Genomic DNA, 23034 nt, shown 5'->3' with positions numbered 1-23034 from the left:
AAAACATCTCTTTACCTGCATTAAGTGAACGTTCCCTCTCGTACGACTCTATAATAACCTTCGTCCACTTATTTTTACTGAATAGAGCAACAACGCATCGTAAAGTGCAACCTCTGTTAGCTTTAGCCATTAGCTTTGATACTTAGCCAAGCAGGTTGGTGATGCTAACAGCTAACAGCTAACATTACTAGCTTTACTCGCCTGATTTGTTGTTCACGGTGTAGCTACTGAGCAACATTATCCAAACATGCAAAGCGTGGTTTCCCCTGTATCTGAATTAAATAGTTTTTAATGCATGGTTGAAACACATCCTCGCTCCACTGCGCTTTATCTCTGTTAACCCCCTCTGCCCGAAATCAGAACAGATTTTCAGAATACACATTACATCTCAACATGATCTCAGTTACAGTGAAGCCCGTTCAACTTCAACGGGGTCGACCCGCGGCTGGAGGAGGATCCACACGGAGGGTTGTGACCTGGGTATTGTCAGCTGGCACTTTGTCTCCCATAGACTCATTTCATTATTGCCACACACACACACACACACACACACACACACACACACACACACACACACACACACACACACACACACACACACACACACACACACACACACACACACACACACACACACACACAGCCCTTTCCAGGAATAGCCGGCCGCAGCTCATGTCTATATCGGTGCTTTTTGTCCGGATGACTTGCAGGGAGAGGAATGTTTGTGGTGCAGCGAGAGGAGATTATAAAGAGAGGCAGCAGCGAGGATATGAACTGAGAGGAGGATGAAGAGGAAGAGGAGGACACGAAGTGAATAAAGCTCAGATTTAGGTCAGAAGAGGATGACGGAAGATCAGAAAGAGAGCGCAGTATGGAGAAAGACTCCACAGAGTTTTGACTCTTATGGGCCTGTATCAAACCTGGACCCTGCATTCAGAACATCATGTCAAATATAAAGAACAATTTCATCCAGATACAGAACATACTGTGTGCATGTTTGTATACTGTTGCTCAGTAGCTACACCGTCAGCTCAAATCCATGTTTAAATCAGGCGCGTAGAGCTAGTTAATGTTAGTTGTTAGGTGTATTGTCGATTGTAAATCTGCAGAGCTCCTGCTGTCACCGTGTCCTCAGTGTGTGTGTGTGTGTGACTGATTCCCCACCTGCTCCTTATTATGGACCTCACCCTGACCTTTGACCTCAGTCAGGGTTATTGTTGTAAACTGTAAGCCAGTGGAAGATATTGTTTGTTTTCTTGAAATGGCATCACACTTATTTATTTCAGTGCTTTTTTCATGTCCACAAATTTCCTCAAAATGTAAAATTTCTTCATATATTTCCAAACCATCAGATATTTCTGTATTATTATTATTATACTTATTAATATTATTATATTTATTATATTATTATATTTCTTATTATTATTATATTTATTATTATATTATTATATTTATTATTATTATATTTATTTATTTATTTTGTATTTATTTTATTTGTTCTTATTATCATTAATGTTCAATTTAATGTGTTATTAATGGTTGACCAATATTTATAATGGCCGAATGTTTTTAATGAGTAAATAAAATACAAGCCACTAAATCTTGTAAAAACAGCAGCTCTTAACATCCTTCATACCTCCTTGTTTCTAAAAGACAACTAAAATAATGAATGAATGAGATAAATCTTCACTGGAGGGGTTTATTTTAGATGATGACCACCTCGACACTGAGCAGGGCCTCCCAACAGCTGTTTGCCTCCTTTTGAAAATCTAACGAGACATATTCACGGTCCGCCCTGACAGCGGGATCTATTGTTACGGAGACTCTGCTGCAGGACGGGATTAGCACAAAGAAAAGACTCACACCTGTTGATGATCCGTTTACTGAGACACACACTGACAGGAGGACGGATGGAGAGGAGGGGAGAATAAACTAACCCGGGTCCTGTCCTGAAGTAAAGTGGAAACCCTTTGGTCTTAAAACGACTTTGTTAGGAGTAAAAGTCCTTCATTTAAATCCTAATCCTCACCGTCTTCCCCTTGGAAATGAGTCGGCACTATGAGTCCTTAAACCAGAAAGAAGAGTCAGTAGGAAACCTGGAAATGAGTTTGCAATTTTAAGTTGTAAGTTCATGGTATGAGTCGGCATTATGAGTCTTAACACCTGGTGAAGCCGTCAGCATTAAACCTGGAAATGAGTTTGCTATTCTCAGTCCCAAGTCCCGGGAATGAGTCCGCACTATGAGTCCATAAACTGGTGAAACAGTCAGCATTAAACCTGGAAATGAGTTGGCCTCATAAGTCCTAAATGATTCAGTCCTAAAACCCTTAAGTAAGTCTGCATTATGACTCAACATTGGATCACTTCCTGTCCCCTGGTCTGGAGGACAATGGTTTTCTGAATGTGTTTCTGGTTGTTACCCTGAAATAAAGTCTGTGGTTAACAGTCTTGAAATGCTTTGTTACGAGTAACCGTTCTTAATTGAAATCCTTATCCTCTCCGTACTCCTCGCAGCTGATTGGTTCAATCATCGGTCGTCAGGGCACCAAGATCAACGAGATCCGGCAGGTGTCGGGCGCTCAGATCAAGATCGGCAGTCAGATCGACGGCAGCAGCGACCGCCATGTCACCATCACCGGCACGGCCATCGCCATCAACCTGGCCCAGTACCTGATCACTTCCTGGTGAGTATCCCCGCTGAAGGGAAGTGTAAACAACAACAACAACAACAACAACAACAACAACAACAACAACTGCTAATGTTACTTTAGAAACCTACAGGAATGAATCCTCAATCCCGGGGAAAGAGTTAGCATTAAGAGTCCCCAGAAATGATTCAGCATTATGAGTCTAAAAACCCCCAAATAAATCAGCTCTATCAATCCTAAAACCCGGGAATGAGTCGGCATGATGAGTCCTTAAACCCGGTCAAAAAGTCAGCTGTAAGCCTGGAAATTAGTTGGCATTTTAAGTCCTAAGACCTGGTAGAAGAGTCAGCACTAAACCAGGAAATCAGGCAGCACCACGAGTCCCTAAACTCAGAAGTGGTTCAGTAGTATGTACAGTGATGCTTCATACATACTTCAAACATCTTCAGGATGCGTAACGGGACAATTGTTGACACGATAAAGACGAAGCGCTGCACGTGACAAAGAGAAGAAGTCCATCTCTCCGTCGTGCAGTTTCTCTAATCAGATCCCAGATATGAGAGACTCACACAAAGCAGCTTCATGAATATGCAGATTCATGATTAGACTCCAGAGGAAATTGATATTTCACTCAAAACTCCCACAGCCCCTGCCACACACACACACACACACACACACACACACACACACACACACACACACACACACACACACACACACACACACACACACACACACACACACACACACACACACACACACACACACACACACTGTGGGTCAGCCTCATTCATTTGGAAAGGTCAGGTCAGAGGAGGTGAGGATCCTCTCGTTTCCATTACATTTGATTGTCAGCCACACAGACGAGACTTCCTGTCAAACATTACCCCCCCCCCCCCCCCAGAGGAAGTGTGTAGATGTTGTCATGTCTCAGAGGCGTGTTGTATCTGAACAGGTGTTGAGGAGCAGGGGGTCTCTCCTGCTCCTGCTTCCTGTCTCTGAACCGTCCATCCTAATGTATCTATGATGGTTTTGTCCCCTCCTCCCAAAGCCCCCTCCCAAGCCATCACCCCAACTATTACAGCACACCCCCCATCCGTACAGCGCCCCCCCGACAGTGATCTGCCTCAAGCAGCACTCACCCGTCTTATGATTTATTTCAGTTCTACTCTCCAGAGATCCTTTTGCTTTATTTATTTTAACATGTCTTTGATTTAACCCTCTAACCCTTCTCCATCCAAACCCCCCCTCTCCTCCACCCTCCGTCCCCTCCCTCCACCTCCTCCTCCTCCCTCCCTCCCTCCCTCCCTCCCTCCCTCCAGTTTAGAGACCGCCAAATCCACCGCCCAGTCCTCCTCCATGCCGTCACCCGTTGACCTGACCATGAGCTTCACCCAGCCCGCCTCCCCCGCCTCCTCCTCCTCCCCCCTGGCAGCGATGGGCGCCCATGCTCAGATGCTGGGCGCCCCGTACGCCCTCCCCCTCTCCAGCCTCCTAGGAATGAAGTCCTTCCCTTACCTGGCGCTTTCCGGCTCCCCGGGCTCCGCGGCGGCACTCGGGGCCCCCATGCTGCCGGGCTCCATGCAGACGGCAGCCCCCGTCCAGGCGGCGCTCGCCTCCTACACGGCGAAGATCTCGTCCTCGGTCAACGGGATGAAGAAGCCGGAGAGACAGAAGTTTGCACCGTACTGATGAGGGAGGGGGGGAGGTTAGCATCTCTTGGGTAGCTTCTGATCCGAGAGTCCGGACAGGTTCAGACCCCAAAGATTTAGAAATGTATAGTAGGGATTGTCCAGACCCTGCAGGATGCTAACAGTTAGCATAGGTAGCATCAATTAGCATTGTTGCATCATTTGGATCGGACTCAGCTGTTCAGTACCAATGATCCAGAGTCCTCTGGAACTTCAATATCAGCCCAAAATTCATCAAAATCAAAATCAAAAATTGACAATTTCTGGTTCAAACCTGGATTGTCTGCAGATGCTAATTAACGCAACATCTGCAGGTTAGCATCCTGCAGGTTCAATGAGCTGGACACCCCCACTCTACATTTTAACTTGTGGTCCTCAACGTGTCCCGGGTTAACACTGATCTGCAGCGAGACTCTTCCGGGTCAGGAGGTTTTTAAAGGTGGACGGGCACTTTCACTTCCCTTTCATCCTCTGCCTGAAAACCTCCTATTTCTTTCTTCTTATGACTCAAAAAAGACAAAGTGGGATCATCGGGTTTCAGATGTTTGTGAGGCAATAAAGATACCATTCCGTTTCCTTTAGCGTTAATGCTAAGCTACGTCAGATCAACTGTGAGTCCTGCAGGTAAAGGAGCTAATCGTCTGACGGTTTTTTGCATGAATAGTCTCAATAAGGTTTTTCGTTACGTCCCAGCCGGAGAAAAAACCCTGAGAAAGATCACTGAAGCTGGTCTAATAACTCCTGATAAGTGGATTCACCTCTTCAGTTTGACTTGATGCTTCATCAGAAACCCTTTAAATCACAGCCGTAGTTTTATCTCTGCTGACCCTCCTCATCCTGGTCTGTGTGATGGACAGGTGCAGCAAAGGCTCATGGGTAATCAGAACTCTGTCTATACACTCCACATAAATGCAAATACAGATGAAGGAATAACCCGCCCCCCCCCCCCCCATCTCTCACGACCCTGAATTTATCCCAGATGTTTTTCCGTGTGCAAAAGAAGACAATCGTGTACAGCAGCTTCTTCCTGTCGGTGTGTTTATGAAACTCTCAGGGTCTCCTCTCTGCTCCCCTCTGTCCCCTCCCCCCACAACCATAACTCATACAGCCGGACCACCATTTGTATTTGCAGATTATTTTAACTCCTCTTCCTCCATCACAAACCAGTCACTGCGTGCAGTCTCCGTGCAGCTGGTACTCTATTCAGAGTACTTAAGTATAACTTAGAGGTACTTCCATTTTCTGCTACTGTGTACTTCTACTCTACATGTATTTGATCCCTGTAGTTGCTAGGCAGATTAGGATGAATGATGGTAAATATAATCCCTTAAATCAGACTGTAGTTCACCTGCAGTAAATCCAGCAGCTACCCTGCAGTATACAAAGCCATTCAAACTAGCTGCACCTTTACCAGCTCTGAGAACACTTTAATGATCAATCATTATAAAACATATCAGAGATATTATTCTGAAATGGACCAATCAGACAATGACTACTTTTACTGTCACTACTTTAAGTACATTTAGAGGAGAGTACTTTCTACTTTCACTGGAGGAACATTTAGAATACTTTCACTGTGACAGAGTATTCCTACACTCTGGTACTTCTACTTTACTCAAGTACAAGACCTGAGTACTTCTACTTTACTCAAGTGCAAGACCTGAGTACTTCTACTTTACTCAAGTACAAGACCTGAGTACTTCTACTTTACTCAAGTACAAGACCTGAGTACTTCTACTTTACTCAAGTACAAGATCCGAGTACTTCTACTTTACTCAAGTACAAGACCTGAGTACTTCAACTTTACTCAAGTACAAGACCTGAGTACTTCTACTTTACTCAAGTACAAGACCTGAGTACTTCTACTTTACTCAAGTACAAGATCTGAGTACTTCTACTTTACTCAAGTACAAGACCTGAGTACTTCTACTTTACTCAAGTACAAGACCTGAGTACTTCTACTTTACTCAAGTACAAGACCTGAGTACTTCTACTTTACTCAAGTACAAGATCTGAGTACTTCTACTTTACTCAAGTACAAGACCTGAGTACTTCTACTTTACTCAAGTACAAGACCTGAGTACTTCTACTTTACTCAAGTACAAGATCTGAGTACTTCTACTTTACTCAACTACAAGACCTGAGTACTTCTACCCGCCACAAAGGAAAAACTATGACAGATTTTAGAGGGTGGGATAAAAATATCTGAACAAAAATCTAATTTTAATGATTATTTTCTTTTTCTAAAATAATTGTAATCATAATAAAATATATTATTCTAATTATTTATTTTCTGACGAGATTTTTAGTATTTTTTAAATTATTATTTAATGTTTTATTTGTTACTGTTTGTTTTTTAAACCTGACTTCCATACTTTTTCTCCTTCCTGTTCCTAAAAATCCTGAGTTAAATACCATCCTGAAGGTTGGATAAAACAGAGACTAAAGAGCATCTCGTTCCCAGTGATCCCACTTTGTGTCCCCGCCTCGGAGCGGCGGGCAGACGGAGGTGTCGGCCGAGCCGTTAAAGCCATAGAGACTCTCCAGCGTTCTGACTCCTCTTATATATCGTGTACTCGCATATTTATTGACTAACGTTCCCTCAGAGGTTATATCCCGGTCACTGACACTGAGCTGATCTTTGTATACCATGTGTGTACTAATACTTCCTCTTCTTCGGTTCGAGTATTTGTTGTATAGATCTTTTTTTGAACGCGTCTTTTGTTGTATTTTTTTAACTTATTAAGAGGAGTATTATATTTAGACTTTAGGATGTGATGTGGTTCTTTTCCCGACATGGCTGCAGGTAAATCACGTGCTATCTGTGTAGCATTCACACACACACACACACACACCCACACACACACAGACACACACACACACACACACACACACACACACACACACACACACACACACACACACACACACACACACACACACACACACACACACACACACTATAATCTGTGTTTCTGCTGCTTCCTTCAGCGTGCACAGAACTAGAATAACGTAGACCCGTGCTGCATGTGTCCTGAGATGCATTCAAAGCTGCCCTTCGTCTCACCTACAAGTATTCTGTATATTTGATCTATCTTGTATAATACTCATGTAATGATCCATGAATCAGGGACCACACTGTGACGCTTTAATCGCCTTTCACTGCACATTTAATCGCTCGCTCGCTACAGGATCATGATGAAGACATCAGGAGCAGATCCAAATCCAGATCTGAAATACCTTTTGGTGCATGGATCCATAAACACAGGATACATATTCATAATTCACTCCGAGCCCTTTAAAAGGTATTTGCTTTGAATATTGGAAGAGTTATTTTTCAAGTGTTTTGGTGCTTTATTCTAAATACAAAATAATTCAAATGCAGCGTAATACTCACAATAAATCACATGTTCAAACCCTTACCTTTCCTCGCTGATCAATAACCAGATTATTTTTGAGTTTTCTCTATGTATTCTAGTTCTGTGTGGAAGAAGCAGCAACGTCGTTTAGTTTGAATTCAATTTATTATATTTATTTCCTTGTTTTTAAACCAATCAGATGCTCCGCCTGAGCGTCAGAGCCTAAATGCTGCATGTCTGCTTGGCCTCACACACACACACACACACACACACACACACACACACACACACACACACACATTGCACTGACCTGAAGCAATATAAGAGCCGGATGAGTAGCCACACAGATGATGATGATGATGATGATGATGATGATGAAGACCATGATGAAGATGACATGGTATATTAACAGGCTCACTTATTTTTATAAAGTCAAATAACCTCGGTGTTGAATCGTCTCACGGTTTTACTTCCTTTCGCCTGCATGAGTCCGACTTGAATCGATGTCTATGCAAAAAACAGGAGTGTGTGTTTCAGCCTGGTGTATGTGTGTGTGTGTGGGTCACATGGTGCTGGGGGGGTGGGGGGGAGGGCTGAAATGAAAGGGCTACAGTGGATCAGGGTCTGAATCCCAGCATGCATCTGCACCGAGGCTCAGAATATGTAATTTAAACGTGTTGAGGGAGCTGAGACACTCCTCCTCCTGTTTCAGCCTCCCTGTGTGGTGTCCTTCAGGCGGAGGTCAGAGGGGTTAGAGTCTCTCCTCAGGTGGAGGTGTGGCAGGATTCAGACTCTGGGACTGTGAAGGAGGTTTGAACACACACCACTTTACTCTAACATGATTCCAAGTTATACTGCACACACACACACACACACACACACACACACACACACACACACACACACACACACACACACACACACACACACACACACACACACACACACACACACACACACACACACACACACTGCGGGGTGAACAGTGTATTGCACTTGAACATAAAGTCTATGAGGAGATACTTCTGTTCCTCCATCTTCCTGTGTCTCTTTCTGTGTATCCCATGTGATTCTGTTTCCATCCATGTTCTAATAAATAAAATAAAACCTGCTGAAGACAAACCGCTGACGAGTTTCCTTTCACAGCGAGACACAGAAACATCTGCAGCATCTAGAGAACATTCAGCAGAGGAAACATGAGCAGTTTACTAAAAGCTGCAGGAACCAAACGCTGCAAGAAGCTCCAACACAACGGAGACCAGGGGACACTAAAGAGAGACGCACACAGCTGGAGACCAGGGGACACTAAAGAGAGACGCACACAGCTGGAGACCAGGGACACTAAAGAGAGACGCACACAGCTGGAGACCAGGGGACACTAAAGAGAGACGCACACAGCTGGAGACCAGGGGACACTAAAGAGAGACGCACACAGCTGGAGACCAGGGGACACTAAAGAGAGACGCACACAGCTGGAGACCAGGGGACACTAAAGAGAGACGCACACAGCTGGAGACCAGGGGACACTAAAGAGAGACGCACACAGCTGGAGACCAGGGGACACTAAAGAGAGACGCACACAGCTGGGACCGGAGCGCTGGGGGACGTTCAGGGTCATTAAGCTGTCTCTGTCTCTGTTGAATTTTAGTGCTATTCATATTTGAATGGCTGTCTCCTCTCTCAACACACACACACACACACACACACACACACACACACACACACACACACACACACACACACACACACACACACACACACACACACACACACACACACACACACACTACCTCTTTCAGATAAAAGTGGTTCTCAACAGCTGGTCATATATCCCCCCCCCCCCACACACACACACACATACTGTCTACCACCCTGTAATTCCAGGAATCTGTCTGTGCTCATGTATATATATGTTATTAGTCAGTATATAAAGCGTGTCTTACAGTGTCTGTCTGTGTGTGTGTGTGTGTGTGTGTGTGTGTGTGTGTGTGTGTGTGTGTGTGTGTGTGTGTGTGTGTCTGTGTGCCACAAACAAAACATTGATCTACTGCAAAGTGAGCAGCTCCTGTCTCATCTGCTGCCTCCACTTCAAAGACCACAACACACACACACACACACACACACACACACACACACACACACACACACACACACACACACACACACACACACACACACACACACACACACACACACACACACACACACACACACACACACACACGGAGCAGATGCTCCAGAGGTCTGACAAGGCAATTTCAAGACCTGATCCATCACCACTGACGGGGGGGGGGGGGGTGCAATAAAACAAGAGGAGGAGGAGGAGGAGGAGGAGGGGGAGGAGGTGAATCCTGCAGACTGGAGCTTCTCCCCCATTAGCTCGACCTGCTGATCTCAGGTCAGACTTTCGGATGGATTTCGGCTTTTCCAGTTTCCAGTTTTCCACTAAATCTGGAAACTGGAAAAGCTCCGACGTGGTGGGGATATTTCTCCAAAGCTCCGTCGTTAGGTTACAGCAGAGATAAGGTCTCAGTGAGACCCTCAGAACGGTTCACAGCAACACCAGAGGAACGTTTGGACCTTTCTTTCAAATAATAAAGAATAATATTTAAAATATCAGAAGAAATATCAACGCAATACAAGAAGAACAAAACAACTCAAAGTAAAATATGTGGAGAAAAAGTAAGTGTAGTGCGGCCCGGTCCGTGGCGCAACTGGCTCGGGCACCTGCACCGTATGCCGGCGACCCGGGTTCGATTCCCGACCCGTGGTCCTTTCCGGATCCCACCCCGACTCTCTCTCCCACCTTCCTGTCACTCTCCACTTTCCTTTCCGATTAAAGGCAAAAAGCCCCAAAAAATATATATATATAAAAAGAAGTAAATGTAGTGTGTGGAGGAATAGAATCTCCTCTTCCTCCTCCTCCTCCTCCTCCTCCTGCAACAGAAATGTTTAAAGTAACGATGATGAAGAGGAACATGAAGCTGTTGGTCCGGAGCAGAGCCTTCACTGGGAGCTGTTGAAGAGGCTTCAGGATTCCTCTTCTGGAAACAGAGGGTTGTTTCTCCTCGGGCAGCCTGCAGCGCCCCCTGCGGCCAGCCGGGAGAGCTGCAGTGAGTGCTGGTGGTCTGCACCGCTGGAGAACTGAGCCTTACTCCGTACCGGAGGACTTCAGGAAACACACCGAGTCTCTGAGAGGCTGAGGCCGGGTGTGGTCGCAGACTCGCTATCAAAATATGAAGTGCTGAGATCAGAGATGTTGTGACATGAGATGATCCACTCAGTCACACACACACACACACACACACACACACACACACACACACACACACACACACACACACACACACACACACACACACACACACACACACACACAGTTGTCTCGTGATTTCAAATGGTTACTTCAGATTCAGTACAGTCACACGAAATAACTGACAGATCGAATCAGCTGCACACCAGCAGCTCCAGTGTTCTGAGTTCAGAGGACATACTGTACTTCTCCAGAGAGCCTGCACTGCCCCCCGGTGTTCGCTCTGGATCACACGCGAGGAACAACCAGTAACCCTTCATTAGAAGCATTTACCCCGAGGTGATTGATCCACAGTGTTCCTCTGGCAGCAGGAGTACCCATTATTAAACCCTGCTTTACAACTGCTGCTGTTGTTCCGAGCCCAAAAGGAACACGTGAATTAGAATTGAACATTTGAACTCTCATGTAAATGCATTTACACGACAGTTAAGTGTGAGTTTGCATGAAAGTAAAACACAAACATGTCAGTGTAGTGTTCAGTCATCTATATCCAGTTATGTTACATTCATAATTCATCTGACAGCAGCCAGCGCAAGAGCCGGGGGACATGTAGAAGACAGACTGAGATGTAAGTGATAGGAGAACACACTCTACAGTGGATACTCTTATGAAGTCAGCTGTATGAGAGAAACACACGTGTGTTGTTGGGTCTGCCTGCCATGTAGTCTCCTGCAGTGGAACAACTTTAAAGATGATTGAAGAGACTCCTGGTGATTTCAGCTCAAAATCAAAGCATATATATCCTGTGTCTGTACACGACCCCCCCCCCCCCCCCCCCCCCATGAATACATGTCCACACGATTTATAATCAGAGCCACTTTATTACCAAGTTTACACAAAATGTTGAATTTTCAGAAAGAGGAATGTGTTTTCTGAATATATATAAATACTGAGGAGGATTAAGGCCACATTTGAATTCTTTTGGGAAGATCCGACTGAAAGTGAATTCAGTTTTTAGATTTTTTTTTCAGAATTTTGACTTTTTTTCTAAATGTTAACTCTTCTCAGATTTTTTTCCAGGTTCCAATTTTGTCCTCAGAAAAAAAAGAAACAAAGAAAGGAAATCTGATCTTTATCCTTTTTCATTTCAGACAGAAGAGTTCATTAGCAAACAGTACTTTGATAAACGTGGTCTGGATTGTACGGCAGAAGCTCACGATGGTGGTTGTTTCTGCCATTGAACCCTGTAACAGACTTTATCAAATATATTATATTAAAGGCATGTCTCCACTCCTCAGAATCCCACTTGGCCTCATCATTTAAACATCGAAACGTCTTTCTAAAATCATCCCATAAATAACATCAGCTGATCATCACTCAGGCAGCTACATTCATGTTCACAGCGCTCCAGCTTCTGCTCATCTACCCTATTGCAGCTCTCCAAACAAGCGTGGCTTTTGTCCAAAAATATGTGCATAAAAAAACTCAAACCAGACGGTTCATTTTGTTCCTCCCTGTTTCCCCTCTCTCAGAAACTCCCCTCTGGCTCAGTCAGAGCTAATGCTCAACCTTCAACACATTAACAGGAAATAACTATGACATGATCAGTCAGAGACACACGCAGACCTAATCAACTGGAAGTTCATTTGCTCCTATGGAAACCTGCATCTGGAATTTGCTTTTAGTAAATGGTGCAGCATATGCCCGCTTGACCACCCCATGCTGGTCAAGCGGGCAGAAGGTACAGTGAGTCGGAATGATAAATGTGTGAGGAGTGGAAACCGGACTGAAATTCTTCAAAAAGACTATTGTGGTTCAGATGAGTGGACCTGTGCTGCAGCTGTTTGTTCGAGTATCTTGGAGAGAAACGGTAAATTAGAGATTGGGCGGAAATGATTCAAGTTGTTGGGGTCTGCACCAGGTTTCTTGAGAGTAGCATGAATAGAATTCATGAAATTGATAAGTTTTAGATGCTTTAGCTTCTGCCGCCATGGGAGTATCCAGTCGCTCTAGTCAAGCTTCTCACGCCCTTCCGAGTCCTTAGTTAGAACCTAGCAACCATACCCTGCGCGCGCAGATAGACAGAAGCGCCTGAGATGTTTGATTATGCCTGATCTTACTATAGCTGCACACATCTACACACTGCTTCACGCGATCAGCAGTTCATTGTGCCTATTTAAGATGTTTGAAGTTGGAAGTTTTAATGTAGGCCTATTTTACACAACAGTAGGAGGATAGCCTGCACACAACATTTTCTCGCGATCGACTGGTTGGGCACCCCTGGTGTAGTATTTAAATTACTGTACAGTGTATTGAAATACTTTAAATTAATTCCACATATGTATATATTTACATCCTTAGTGTTGTTATCTTATCTGCACCATGTATGTTGAATTGTTGGAGGAGCATGGGGTATAAAATGTTCATTGCCAGCATATACGTTGTATGTGCTGTGACCAATAAAACCTTGAAACCTTGAAACCTCTGGTCCAGGTGGGAGATGGCATAATCCGTGACCCTGTTTGCCCTGTAGGCAAACTGCAGGGGGTCTAAGCTGAAGGAGGCTAACATTGGGCTATAAAGGAACTACAGCACGGTCACATGACTTCACGTCTCCACCGCTAAGCTAAAGGAGGCTAATGTTGGGCTATAAAGGAACTACAGCACGGTCACATGACTTCACGTCTCCACCGCTAAGCTAAAGGCGGATAATGTTGGGCTATAAAGGAACTACAGCACGGTCACATGACTTCACGTCTCCACCGCTAAGCTAAAGGAGGCTAATGTTGTGCTATAAAGGAACTACAGCACGGTCACATGACTTCACGTCTCCACCCCTAAGCTAAAGGAGGCTAATGTTGGGCTATAGAGGAACTACAGCACGGTCACATGACTTCACGTCTCCACCGCTAAGCTAAAGGAGGCTAATGTTGTGCTATAAAGGAACTACAGCACGGTCACATGACTTCACGTCTCCACCCCTAAGCTAAAGGAGGCTAATGTTGGGCTATAGAGGAACTACAGCACGGTCACATGACCTCACGTCTCCACCGCTAAGCTAAAGGAGGCTAATGTTGGGCTATAAAGGAACTACAGCACGGTCACATGACTTCACGTCTCCACCCCTAAGCTAAAGGAGGCTAATGTTGGGCTATAAAGGACATTGCACCCGGATGTTGCTACGGGACTTTTTATTCATCTGAAAAAAATTGAAGTTTACAACTGAAGTAACAAGCAGTAACACATTCCACCACCAAAAGCACACAAACTGATTATTTTAAGTAAAGCATCAAGTATTCACAATTCCCCATCTGACTCACAATTGGGGCAAATGTAAATGCACCTCCCATCAGTGCAGGCTTCATGAGCCCATGTCTTGCACTGCCGACATTGCAGCCACACCTCTCTTGGTCTGGAGTAGCTCTCCAAACAGACGATGTAGAACCCTTCTTCTTCCTCAGAGCGACTGTCCTTCACTGTATGCTTTTTCTTCTGGGTTTCTTTAGGCCTACCTGGGTTTGTTGGCTTGTTTCCGGTGTGTTCTTTGTCAGTTTTCTCATAACCTTTGTTGGCTTCCTCTTAACCTTTGCTTTCTCCTTCTCCAAAGCCTCCTTTTCGGGGGTGTCTGTCAAGATGGCCGATTTGCATTTTTCCTACCGTTTGCCTTTGTCATCTTCCGTGGTCCTGCTCTGGGGTGAGGTCTTACAGTCTCAGGTGAGAACTCTTGCGCTGGAGGAACTGCAAAAGAGGCAGAACCCCCAGCGTGCACTGGAGGAACTGCAGAACTGTCCTCTTCTCTCCTGGACCTAGCCTCTGTCTCTTTTTAATCAAGTGGTAGAGGGTTGTGTGGCAAATTGAATACTGTTTTGCCACAGACCTCACTGTCCTGTCTTCATTGCCCACTACACCAGCAGCTGAGGACAGAACAGGTAGAGGGACACCCCTATCGGTTGTCCTTTTCCTGTCTCGTGGCATCCTGAAAAAACAGAACAGAGAATGTAGGAAACACTGCAGCTGACTTCTAAAAAAGCAATCTGCTGAAATACAAAGAGCGACACCTGGCTATTGAAACATGTTCTTTATCAAACCACTGAATTGCCTTTTATATCTGTTTATCTAATTGTCATTATTTTTGTCATGAGGGACAGTTGCAACACCATGTGGGGACACCATGTGGGGACACCCCCCCCCAGGCAGCCATCTTAAAACTAGCGATGCTAGCCTTACACATTATCTTTAAAACATGGTACCTAAGTCTGTTAAGAGCTAAGACACTGCACATTAAAACTATAGAACTAAAAAGTTCGATACTTAAACAGTTCAGACAGTAGGACAAAAATCTGGTCATAAAAAAAGTGACTTTTTTTACCATGAATTCCAGTTCTCCCAGAAGGCACGATGACTGGCTGCTACCTTCCAGAGAGAAGGAGGGGCCTACTGAGCATGTGCAGTAGGAGTGTCATGACTATCTCATTCCTGATTGGAGAAATCAGCAATGTTGCAACTGTCCCCTAAAGTAGAAGTACTCAGATCTTGTACTTGAGTAAAGTAGAAGTACTCAGGTCTTGTACTTGAGTAAAGTAGAAGTACTCAGGTCTTGTACTTGAGTAAAGTAGAAGTACTCAGGTCTTGTACTTGAGTAAAGTAGAAGTACTCAGGTCTTGTACTCGAGTAAAGTAGAAGTACTCAGATCTTGTACTTGAGTAAAGTAGAAGTACTCAGGTCTTGTACTTGAGTAAAGTAGAAGTACTCAGGTCTTGTACTTGAGTAAAGTAGAAGTACTTAGATCTTGTACTTGAGTAAAGTAGAAGTACTCAGATCTTGTACTTGAGTAAAGTAGAAGTACTCAGGTCTTGTACTTGAGTAAAGTAGAAGTACTTAGATCTTGTACTAGAGTAAAGTAGAAGTACTCAGGTCTTGTACTTGAGTAAAGTAGAAGTACTCAGATCTTGTACTTGAGTAAAGTAGAAGTACTCAGGTCTTGTACTTGAGTAAAGTAGAAGTACTTAGATCTTGTACTAGAGTAAAGTAGAAGTACTCAGGTCTTGTACTTGAGTAAAGTAGAAGTACTTAGATCTTGTACTTGAGTAAAGTAGAAGTACTCAGATCTTGTACTTGAGTAAAGTAGAAGTACTCAGGTCTTGTACTTGAGTAAAGTAGAAGTACTCAGGTCTTGTACTTGAGTAAAGTAGAAGTACTCAGATCTTGTTCTTGAGTAAAGTAGAAGTACTCAGATCTTGTACTTGAGTAAAGTAGAAGTACTCAGGTCTTGTACTTGAGTAAAGTAGAAGTACCAGAGTGTAGGAATACTCTGTCACAGTAGAAGTATTCTAAATGTTCCTCCAGTGAAAGTAGAAAGTACTCTCCTCTAAATGTACTTAAAGTAGTGACAGTAAAAGTACTCATTGTCTGATTGGTCCGTTTCAGAATAATATCTCTGATGTGTTTTATAATGATTGATCATTAAAGTGTTACAGCTAATGTCATCATTAACTCTACGATTATCTGACCAGATTTAATTTCAGATCAGCTTTTGTGTATCAAGTATTTCAAATGTGAAGGGATGCATCAAAGGACACTGATCTGGTCAGCGCTGAAAGTGTTGTCTCTATCTTTGAGTTGTAATGATAAGGATGAGTTGGATGTTCTTTTATTAATCCCGGTGGGGAAATTTGAGAATTGTGCATTTGACCCATCGTAGTGTTAGCAGCAGTGGGCTGCCATATGTACGGCGCCCTGGCAGCAGTGTAGGGAACGGTGCCTTCAGGGACACCTCTGTAGCACTTGGACTTTCGGGGACTTGAGCTGGTGACCTTCTAGTTCCCAGGCCAAGCCCCTAACCTTCAGGTAATATCAGCAGCTCTGCTCCGACAGGTCTTATATTTATAAAGACATTTATCAAATCAATCAGGTTGCACTTTATGGGGTGTTACCCGCACCGATGCAAATAATACAGCTTTCTCCTTTTGGATTTGTAATTCATTGACTCAATTAGCGCCTTTGCAGCTGCTACATATTCACACTGTGGACATACCCTCTACACACACTGTCACTATCCATACAGCATGGTATGGTGATACCTGAAACATGGACAAGAAGGAGGGGTCAGAGATGGATGGATTTCTGTATTAAAATGGAATAAAAGTCTGCATACAATATAAAATCTGAGCCAGTAATATGATCAGACCTCGCACCAGTATAACAGCACACACACACACACACACACACCTGCATGCACCAACAGACACTTTTTGGAATGATCGAGTGAGAACCGTGAGATTTACAACGACTGTGTATAAACCCTGCCCCTCCCACACACACACATTCAGATTGGATATACACAACAGGAAATAAAGTAAACAAGCAGATAAACAATCGTCAGGTTAGTGTTGGAGTATAAAAGCAGCAGCGCGTGCCTCACAGGTCCACCTGCAGAACGATCCCTCCTGCATCACCACTCAGCCTGTTCCTTTAACCCTGTTCTAGTCTTAGCGTTTAACGTTCACACACTTTACAAGATAAAAGAGGGGATTCTAACAGAAGTATTGGGATGTAGACGCTTCACATATCACCAGCTTCACGTCCACATCGAACAGAGGACTTAAAGGAAATGCAGGAACGTCCCAAAGTAAAATAACTATGAAACCCTCAGGAGTGCTTTCACCTCTTTAAAACGCTTTAAAACACGTCTTGCACATGTGAAGCAGCGAACACATGACCGTATGAAGGAGACTGAGGTGCACACAAGGGATCATTCTGTTGGAGGAGACATTTAAAAACAGTGAAACCCCCCCTGAAGAGGTGAGTAGTGTTTCATTATCAGGGATCAAACAGTAAAAGACGTAGAAACATGGAGTGTTTGCAGTTCCTCTCTGACTCTGCAGAGGGTCCATCAATTAGTGTCGCTAACAAGCATTTAGTGGGGGGGGGTCTTTCATCGCAGACCGCTTAAAAAAATGTCAAATCAGGGCGGCCCAGTTAGCTGGATCTCCTGCTTCTACTCATCTGGGGGAGGGACATATGAGACCCCCCCTGTAGAGGTCAGAGAGCAGTCTCAGGGAATAAATCAGTAAAAAGAGTCTGTAGTTCCTCTCCCAGAGTCTAACATCTCAGGACATGTGGGGGGTGGGGGGGGTTTCAACATTCAGAGTAGTGTTTCTTTACCAGGATGTACCCCCACCCCCTCAGATCAGTTGGTGTCGCTGACGATCACCACCACCATGTGCTCCTCGTCCAGATTACCCACAGTCCTCTTGGCCGCCTGCAGGTACTGCTGGGAGAACAGGCCGGGGGGGAAGGCGTACAGCATGGCGCCAGGCCCCCCCCCCTCTTTGGCGGCGGGCAGGCTCACCACCCCCGCCGCCTCCTTGTTGCGCAGGTATGTGACCAGGTGCCTGAGCAGCCGCGCCTGCAGACCGGGCTCGGGGGGGCCGCGGCGCTCCACGGGGCCCTGCAGGGCCAGCAGCACCGAGAACCCGTCCGGGCGGCCCAGCTTCACGCGGCGCCGCACCTCATCCAGCCGGGTCTGGTCCATGCGGAGACGCTGGGCGATCTTAAGCTGGCCGGGGGGGGACGCCTGCAGGGCGGCGTGGAAGAAGGCGGCCCCCCCCTCCAGCAGGAAGAGCTCCGCGGGGAAGCTGCTGTTCTTCAGAGCGAAGAAGCCGTGCCACGTCTTCACCAGGGACGCCGCCGCAAACTCCGACAGCGAGGTGGGGGGGGAGGCGGGGTCCGCAGGGATGGGGGGGAGGGCCTCGCTGCTCCGAGGGTGGGGGGGGGTGGTGATCGACGGATCTCTTGCTGTGGCGGCTGGAGGGCGGCTCTTCCTCGTGGCCGACGGGGTGCCGGCCCCCGTTCTCGGGCTCCCGCGGCTCCGTGGTGGAGTCGGGGGCTCGGACCCTTGCTCGGTCTGGACTGGCATCGGGGGAGACGGGGCCCCCCCCTCACCCTCGCCCTGCCCTCCCGGTCCGGAGAGGCACTCCTCCTCCGCCCACCCCGCCTCTCCTCCCGCTCCTTCAGCCAGCGCTCCCGACTCCGGCTGCGGCTCCGCGCCCCCCGCCTCCCGAACACCTCCCCCCCCCTCCTCTCCAGGCTCCGGGTGGGACTGAAGTCTCTCTCTCTGTGGGGGGGTGGTGAGGCGCGCTCCCGGGCCCCCGCCCTCAGCTCACGCTCCAGGCTGCGATGGCGGCCGAATGTCTCCCCGAGGACCTCGTAGTGTGGGGGGGGGGGGCGCAACGGGCGGCTGGTACCCGGAGGGGAACACCCGGGGAGGGGGGCTCTCCTCCACCTTTGCAAAGTCCACCCTGAGCCGGCGCTCCGCCCCCCCGAGAGGGAAGCCTCTCATCTGGGTGCATGCGGCCTGCGAGGCGTCCAGGCTTTCGTACTGGATGTAGGCGAAGCTGTCCCCCTTCACGTAGTCGATGTTCCGGATGCTCCCGAAGCGGTCGAACTCGCGGGCCAGAGCGGCGAGGGAGTTCCCCGGGCCAAGCCCCCCCACCCACAGCCGGGTGGTTGGGTTGGCCTTCCCGTAGCCGATCTTGATGGGGTTACCTTCGAATCAGAAACCATTCATTAGTGGGGAGCCGGTAACATGGATAACACATTAAAGTCCAGGTGAGAGCAGCCGGTACCTTCCCTCTACGCCACGCCCCTTTCTGGAGGTAAACACATTCTGAATCTTTCCAATCAACAACAAATAAAATGCAAATAATAATGAGCCTTTTTTTCCAACGTCAGTTCCGATGGTCAGACAACGATCAAATAATTACTAACACTGAAACTGGATTTCCTTCGCAGAGTTTAATATTTTGATGCAGCGCCTACAGTCTTTACTTTGACTTTCACCCTCTGATGATCGATGCTAGCATCATTAGCCTCCTCATGTATCTGTAAGGAGGGGTTGACCTCTGTCCAGTGGAGACTGAAGACACAGATATTGACCCCACCCGACAACTACAGCTGATTCAGAAAGCTGCAGCCCGTCTTCAACCCCCCCCCCCACAGCTCTCCCACTCCACCCCACTCCTCCGCTCCCTTCACTGGCTACCGGAAAGTCGGCCATCATTCGTCAGGAAGTGCCGCAGCGCTGCTCTCCTCTACTGAGACCGTAGAACAATAAGACGGTTTGTTTACCTCCCATCAGACGGCCCTGCATGGCCACCTTGGCCCGGTGAGCCATGTCCAGGTTCTGGAACTTCACGAAGGCGTAGGCCCCCCCCTGCCCGCGGGCCGGCCTCTTGATGACCACGTCCTCAATGACGCCGTACTTGTCGAAGCCCCGCCTCAGCTCCACCTCCGTCACGTTGCCGTCCAGGTTCCCAATGAACAGGTTGCTGGTGGCCCTCTGGTCGTCCTCGGGCTTCAGGTCCTCCACCACGGGGGTGGGGGGGAAGCCGTAGGGCCGGCCCCTGTCGTCCAGCATCCCATAATAATCCAGGAGTCGGTCCCGCTCCCTGCTGAGCGTCTCCAGGGCAAAGTGTCGGGCCCGCAGGTCTCTAATGTTGCCGGGGGGAGACAGCGAGCGCTGCCGGTACGGTGGATAAGGGGGGGGGTGCACCGGGACGTAGCCGGCGTCCGGCGGCGTGACGCTCCGCCTCCTCACGTACATGGGCTCTATCTTCAGCTGCCTCTCACCCAGAACCAGCCTGAGAGAGAGAGGACACAACAGGTCAGACTCACTGTCAGCAGAAACTCATTCACACCTGAGCAGGAACCAGAGAGAAGAATCAGAGGAGGAACCAGAGGAGAAACCAGAGGAGGAACCAGAGGAGAAACCAGAGGAAGAACCAGAGGAAGAACCAGAGGAAGAAACCAGAGCAGAGGAGGAACCAGAGGAAGAACCAGAGGGAGAAACCAGAGGAGGAACCAGAGGAGGAACCAGAGGAGAAACCAGAGGAGGAACCAGAGGAGAAACCAGAGGAGGAACCAGAGGAGGAACCAGAGGAGAACCAGAGGAGAACTAGAGGAGAACCAGAGGAGAAACCAGAGGAGAACCAGAGGAGAAACCAGAGGGAGGAACCAGAGGAGGAACCAGAGGAGGAACCAGAGGAGGAACCAGAGGAAGAACCAGAGGAAGAACCAGAGGAGAACCAGAGGGAGGAACCAGAGGAGAACCAGAGGAAGAACCAGAGGAGGAACCAGAGGATAAACCAGAGGAAGAACCAGAGGAAGAACCAGAGGAGGAACCAGAGGAAGAACCAGAGGAAGAACCAGAGGGAGAAACCAGAGGAAGAACCAGAGGATAAACCAGAGGGAGGAACCAGAGGAGGAACCAGAGGAGAACCCAGAAGAAGAAGTAGAGGAAGCTCACCTGGAGGACTTGTTGTGCCGGGCCTCCTTGGCGTCCTCCGGGTGCCTGAAGTTAACGTAGGCGACCCGGCCCAGCTCCGGGGTGTGAGACAGCTTCACGCTGACGTCCCCGAACTTCTTGAACTCGTGGAACAGCGCGTCCTCCACGTCCTCGTCCGACACCTGCGCGCCCAGGTTACTGATGAGCAGCGTCTTGTACTCCAGGGTCCCGGGCCGGGCTGCGGGTGAGGGGAGTTCTGCAGCCGTGGTCCGGAGGGGGGGCCGGCCGAGCAGGCTGAGCTCCCCCCGGTGCTGCTGGATCTCCAGGGCCGCCGTACGGTCCTCCCTGAGCCGGGGCTGCAGAACCAGAACCAGAAATCCTTTATTAGTCCCACAGAGGGGACATTTATAGTTACAACTGAAGTAGCTTATCAAATAAAGAGAAGAACAGACTACACATCATCATGTTAGGTTGAGTGAAAGCAATAATATTGCTTCCAACTGACCTAATAAGATCATGTGTAATCTGTTGTCATAGTACAGTTTTTTCAGTGTATAGGGGACTGTATTGTGTGGGGGTCTACCAGGGGGCGAGGCTTCTCCCGGCTCCGGCTCCGGCGGTGGTAGCCCCGGCTCTCGGCCAGCAGCAGAGCCAGAGGAGGGTCCTCCCTCCGGTGCTCCCGGTCCCGGACCCGCTTACTGCCGGACGGACTGCTCTCCCTCCCGGCCTGGCGTTTCATCCTCGACCCGGTGGGTGGTGGAGGTCACTTTCAGAAATAATATAATATTGTCTTTCTTATAAGTACGTTTTTATTTGTCAATTTATCCCTATTTTATAGACATAGTGTCATGGTTCCAGCAGGGTTAGTGAAACAGGATGTACCTGTATGTAAAACGCCTTATTTTAGAACACAATGTGTGTATTTTTGCTTAAAAGTACGTTTCTATTCGTGTATTTCTGCTTATCCTATTAACATGATGTCAACAGGGTTAGTGAAACACGGCGGGAAAACACACCCCAAATAAATAGTGTTTACTGTGTTTAGAAATCAATACAATGCAGTAGAAAATAAACAATGTTGTTACGGTTTCTTCAGTTCGTTTTTATCAGATTTGATTCATCCGTTTAATAAACAGAATGGTTTACCCGGTGGTGGAGCAGCTCACTTCCAGCAGGGTGAGTGAAACACGACGGGAAACACTGCAGCAGCTGGACGCTAAATAAATAAAGTTTACTTTAGAAAACACCCAATTCTGGGAAGAAATCTACAATATGTTATACTTTTTTTTGTATAAAAAGGTTTGTATCAGAGTCTAATTATACCTATTTAAAAAACATAATGGAATGTTCCAGCAGTATGGGGAAAAAGCTCGCGATCACCGCGGGAATACTCGCAGTGTCTCGAGATAAGAGAATAGGGTTTACTTTGTCTCTCATCAGTTATTAACACATTATTAGATTATTTTTATCCCTGTTTTTTGGACATAATGTAAAGGCCGGCGGTGGAGCTCAAACTTCCCGGTGCACTCGGGACGGGAATCAGACTTCCAGCAGGTCAGGGAGCGCGACGCAGATCCAGGAAGCACGCACTATCTTCGCACGCGGGATACTCAAACATGGGTCAAAAATTAAATCGTAAAATCCGTTAAAAACATTCCAGCCTGGGAGAGCCTGCACCCTACGCCGCCATCTTGGACAATAGGAATGTGCGCTTTCCCCAAGGAGGAGGAGGAGGGGGATGACGCAACGTGACGTGACGTCATGACGTAAAACTTTTTTTATTTTAAAGGTTATATAA

At 47.0% G+C, this 23034-nt stretch overlaps 2 protein-coding genes and 1 long non-coding RNA gene across 4 annotated transcripts in view; 1 reads left to right on the top strand and 2 right to left on the bottom strand.

Moving 5' to 3' along the window:
• Positions 1-6094, top strand: part of LOC134882936 (poly(rC)-binding protein 4-like) — a 50997-nt gene extending 44903 nt beyond the window's left edge. Inside the window, exons 13-14 of one of the 2 annotated variants that reach the window (XM_063910969.1) lie at positions 2515-2684; positions 3971-6094. In XM_063910969.1, the coding sequence (XP_063767039.1) occupies positions 2515-2684; positions 3971-4340 (540 nt within the window). In that variant the 3' untranslated portion in view covers positions 4341-6094. Of the gene's footprint in view, positions 1-2514; positions 2685-3699; positions 3836-3970 lie in introns of those variants that run through there. The other variant, XM_063910970.1, reaches the window with a different exon arrangement.
• An 8033-nt stretch (positions 6095-14127) lies between these two features.
• LOC134883330 (uncharacterized) lies at positions 14128-15596 on the bottom strand. Its single transcript, XR_010168262.1, has 2 exons — positions 15321-15596; positions 14128-14927 (listed from the first exon to the last, which is right to left on the bottom strand). It is a non-coding gene; the product is annotated as an uncharacterized LOC134883330 (long non-coding RNA).
• A 923-nt stretch (positions 15597-16519) lies between these two features.
• On the bottom strand, positions 16520-23015 carry rbm15b (RNA binding motif protein 15B). Its single transcript, XM_063910458.1, is given in 8 exon segments — positions 16520-18726; positions 18728-18889; positions 18891-19177; positions 19179-19498; positions 20081-20592; positions 21258-21592; positions 21820-22002; positions 22383-23015. Coding segments are annotated over 7 exon segments (2358 nt in total). The 5' UTR covers positions 21976-22002; positions 22383-23015; the 3' UTR covers positions 16520-18140.
• Positions 23016-23034: the final 19 nt, after the last annotated feature.

Source organism: Eleginops maclovinus, chromosome 20, assembly GCF_036324505.1.
Source record: "Eleginops maclovinus isolate JMC-PN-2008 ecotype Puerto Natales chromosome 20, JC_Emac_rtc_rv5, whole genome shotgun sequence".
Taxonomy (NCBI): Eukaryota; Metazoa; Chordata; class Actinopteri; order Perciformes; family Eleginopidae; genus Eleginops; species Eleginops maclovinus.
This window is presented reverse-complemented; position numbering and strand designations above follow the sequence as displayed.